Raw genomic sequence first — 4,931 nt, forward strand, 5'->3', positions numbered from 1 at the left:
TATATATATATATATATATATATATATATATATATATATATATATATATATATATATATAACCCAAAAAAAAATTGAAAATCCATTTGGGTTTTGACTTGCACCCTTCGATAGAGAGAATCTCTATGCAATACAATTTGACATGCACTCTTGTATATATATAGTTGTGCAAATCCACTCCCCAAATCAATGTGGGACAAGTGCTTTTACAAAACCTTTCTACCTTCATTTTTCAACTCAAATGGATTTATTTTGAGAATTAATTTTACATTCACCTATTATCCATTTTGAACTTATAATATATCAATTTTTTCGTCTCACAACATAAAAATCCGAAAGAGTGGACCCCACATATATTGTTTATACCACAAAATAGTCACTTTCTATGTCATTTTATGCTAAAAATTTCAACATCATTTTACTATTATCACCACATGCATTATTGATTTATTAATTAAGTTTGTAGATAAAGACATTTTTCTACACAATAATATTCCTTGACCACCACAGGTTCATGAGATAAGATTTTCATTTACGAGGTTCATTTAGATGAGTTGACAAGTTCAATAACGCAAGCGAAGCTAGTCAGTTACGATTCTGCTGATCTGAACTTTATATGTAATCTTATCTTATTTTATAGTATTGCACAAGAAAAAGTGAAAGTAGGTATATAAACATTCTCCGTACTTATATTATATAATATAAGAAAAGTATTACATAGCAACCAAATTTACCAGTCATACATCTTCATGATTTCAGTTTTCCTCAATGGGTATATATATGAGAAAAATGAACCAAACGTAGCGTAAGGCCAGTACAATCTAGCTAGGCACGACCAAAAACGGAAACAGAAGCTTTTGAACACACATTCATGGCGATTATAAGTAGTAATTTAACTGAGTCGTTACATATCACATGCATATGCAGACGCCCCACTATATTCATAGGAAAAAACACATAATTAAGAAACAGACCAAATAATAAACACTGTTTCTTAATCAGTGGTTAACGTATGATCTGCAGTAGCGTGAATTTTAAGGTTTGTTTTCCTTCTGTGTGTAGATGTAATCAAGGTGAGCCGCCAAAGTCCTCCGCATCAGACACTCTTCTTCCCCAACCCCTTTGCAGCTCTCCTCTTTCTCAATCACCTGCACCAATCCACCAAATCAAATTAATATAATGTTCAATAACAGTTTGGTTAAAACAGAACACGTTTTTCAATTCAGTAAGACTTATAGTTTAACTATCTGTTTAGTTGAAACAGAACACGTCTTTCAATTCAGTAAAATGGAGAGTATTGATAGATATAAATATACACACCTCATGTTGGGTTTTGTTGAGGGTGGTGGCCTCACGAGACTCGGGGAGAGGGCGAGAAGCAGAGGATAGTGTGAAGAGGAGGAGGAGCGCTACGATGAAAAAAGTGGTGGTTTTGGAGGGAGACATGTTTGGGTAGCTACAAGGTTATTGTAATCTGCGGCGATGGCTGCCGAGGTTGTTGTTGGGTGTGTTTTTTTTTTTTTTTTTTTNTTTTTTTTTTTTTTTTTTGTGAGGAGTGGTGGTGTTTGTGTATCTGATCTGCGAGTTGTTGTGTGGTGAGATGGGGGAATTTATAGCGAGGAATTATAGATAGGTCCAGGCTGTAGCGCCGTGTGAACAAGGAGACGAGTAAACGAGTATGTATCTTTTATTGAATTTAGTAGACAAGAATATTAAACCGCTAGTGGTTGACGTAACCGCAGGATGTCGATGGCTAGGGAAGTTTGAGCTTTTTTTTTTTTTGAAAATTTAAAAGGTGGAATTTTTTTTTATATTTTTTTAGTGTAATTTTTTTATTTATTTAAATTGGGTTAATGAGAATCACATTTCATGATGTTAAGAAAAGTAAATTCTACCTAAGAAGAGATTTTTTGTTGTCAGGTGGGTGAAAATTTATAAATTTATTCAATTACATATTTATCTTTTTAGGCATCAAAACAAAATTTTCTTATAAATATAAAAAATTTGTCTCTCCTTTTATAAGAGATTTGTCTCTTCCACAATTACACATTATTTATCAAAAAAAAATAAAATTACATTCCGGTACACATTTAAAGTTTCCCGTAATTTAATTTGCAATATGATCCATTATGTTACAATGTAGTACTTGTGTGTGTTTGTGTATATAGGCAGTATTGTATATATAACTTGATTATTTTAATTTTTAGATACTTAATTAATTTCATGACTTTGTGATTTTTTTATACATGTATGTATTGTTTTGTATTTTGAAAATCCTTGTTACAATCAATTTCTCATTCACGTATTATCCATTTTGAACGTACAATATATCAATTTCTTTGTCTAACTACTACAAAAGCCAGAATATAATCCACCTTAACCCGACCCAAATCGCATGTGAACCTCACTTATATTTATATCACAAAATGACTACTTAAAATGTCATTTTATGTTATTTTTTCAACATTTAGTTTTTCACATTTAGGATTAGGTTGCTTTTAAAAAAAAATAAACGCAAACTTAACTAGTCCATAGGAATAATGCTGGTCAACGTACTCAACTTTCTGAAACTTGCAACTGCAAAACTAGTTGAGCTACGGCTGTCGCGCTAAAGATGTAAGCTGCCATAGCTAATTGGATATATATTAATATATTATTGCTGCCCTGCTCGGCCGACTTAACACAATAGTTAACCAATCTGGTAGAATTAGTCCTTCAATCTTCTAGTTTTGGAGCATCTTTCATCACTCATCTCACTTATCACTTGTACCAGTTTGTATTCTTGAACTTATTTGACGGGAATCATCTACCACACTAGTTAGACCATATTCATGGCCTCATTATATTTGAGTTTTATAGTTGATAGGCAATATATGACCCCATGGCGTTTGATCATATATTCGCTCGGTACATGCTCCGTATCCCTTGAAGAACATTAACGATCCTATTCAAGTCCGGTCCGATCTGAACCAATATACAAAGTTATTTCTTTAGATTATTAGTTATTGCGCGACACCTGATGAGATCAGATCCGACCTTAGCACTCAAACCAGGACTCTCCAACCGAGAGCCGCTAAGCAAGAGGACAAATACCTCTGCTACCGCTTCGACCGATCTTATTATAAATGTGCTGGTAAGGAATCGTTACCCATGTATACCCACTAGAAGTGCCGCCGACCTGACCAGTGCATGCTGAACACGTGGTGAGCATACTGGGCGACCAACATATACATGATCCCTCCCAACTCCTATAAATAGTGCATTAAATGCATGTAGGTAGACTTTTAGGGTGTGTTTGGTTGGTGAGTTTAGGCATAAGGAATGGGTATGAAAGTGATTGCTTGTGTTTGGTTGATAGGTTTTGTGAATGCTACTATGAGTTTGGAATACCCCATTAATGACAAAACCCATACCCTTATTAAATAAGGGTTTCATCTCCCTTCCTCCTTTCTTCCCCAACTATTAATAATCATTCCCATTCCACTCAACTACCAAACATGTTAAATACTATCACCAAAACCCATTACCATTACCAAGTATTTGATACCCATTCCGATTCCGATTCCCATGTGCGAACCAAACGCACTCTTAAATTTCTACTGAACCTACCTATTATTAACTTAGGATAGTCTGACCCTTGCTGCAATTACCGAGCAAATATACTTACACTTATTAAGGGTGTGTTTGGTTGGGGGGTTTAGACATAGGTAATGGGTATGAAAGTGATTGCTAGTGTTTGGTTGATAGGTTTTGAGAATGTTACTATGGGTTTGGAATACCCCATTAATGAGAAAACTCATACCCTTATCAAATAAGGGTTTCATTTCACTTCCTCATTTCTTCCCCAACTATTAATAATTATTACATTCCACCCAACTACCAAACATGCTAAATACTTTCACCAAAACCCATTACCCTTACTAAGTATTTAATACACATTCCGATTCCGATTCCCATGTGCGAACTAAACACACCCTAAGATCATATTAGGCACATTTGTATACCTTAGTATATTTAACCACAATAATAGTTTTATAGTGTCTTATTCTACATGATTCGATAATGGAACATACTTTCGATCTATCTCTATCTCTACAAAACTTAGACAACAAAATGATTTTACCATGCAAAATTTAATTTTATATTACACCCATGTATTGAGTGCAGATTAGATTTAAATCTTTTCATGGAAGAAGAATATAATATATAAGAGATCAAGATGACTAAAACTATTAACAATAAAAATTATTTTTTTATAACTAAAAACTCGCAACCATTATTTAAGGATATGCACTGAACAAACTCCGTTCTTGTATAATAATTTACAAATAATAAAATATGAGAAGTAAACACAAATTAAAGAATAATAGTCTTAACACGGAGATGGTAGACGGCACATCTAGAAAGTATGACACTGTTTTGCAAGTTATTATAAGGTTGTTATTCTTGATTCCGCATGCAGAACAGGGAAATCGAGTATTTTTTATGTGTCAATTGTAGACCAGCCAGTTTTTACGTGTGAGGTACTATACACAATTTGATAGCATTTATATGTGTCAGAAAATGTAGCCGTTTAAATTGAATTGAACATATTTTTTTGGCAATGGTTGACCTTTTCCGTGTAGACAAGTAGTATCCCATTTGGATATATTGCAGATCATCATGGGATTGCAAGGAATTTAATTTCCTGGATATCCGCCATCAAACTTCAATTTGATTACTATACACTTCGTGATGATTAATACAAATATTAAAAAGTATATGTTACTCACCAATTAGGTAGGGGTGAAATGGCGTGAGACTTTTTCAACTTAATCAAAAGTGTCAAGACAGGAAATGCAGTTACCTTAAAACTCCTGAGAGAGTGCTTGAATTTGTCATCCTTTGAGATCTTACCTAGCACGCTAAACAATATTAGTCTCGATGTGTATT

General features: G+C 33.7%; 1 protein-coding gene across 1 annotated transcript; it reads right to left on the bottom strand.

Annotated features, from left to right (window-relative positions):
* Positions 1-662: 662 nt before the first annotated feature.
* Positions 663-1,541, bottom strand: LOC116019263 (phytosulfokines-like). The gene is made up of 2 exons (XM_031259413.1): positions 1,320-1,541; positions 663-1,147 (listed from the first exon to the last, which is right to left on the bottom strand). The coding sequence occupies exons 1-2, from the start codon at positions 1,443-1,445 to the stop codon at positions 1,034-1,036; spliced, it is 240 nt and encodes a 79-aa protein (XP_031115273.1). The 5' UTR covers positions 1,446-1,541; the 3' UTR covers positions 663-1,033.
* Positions 1,542-4,931: the final 3,390 nt, after the last annotated feature.

This window comes from Ipomoea triloba, chromosome 5, assembly GCF_003576645.1.
Source record: "Ipomoea triloba cultivar NCNSP0323 chromosome 5, ASM357664v1".
In the NCBI taxonomy this organism is placed as follows: domain Eukaryota; kingdom Viridiplantae; phylum Streptophyta; class Magnoliopsida; order Solanales; family Convolvulaceae; genus Ipomoea; species Ipomoea triloba.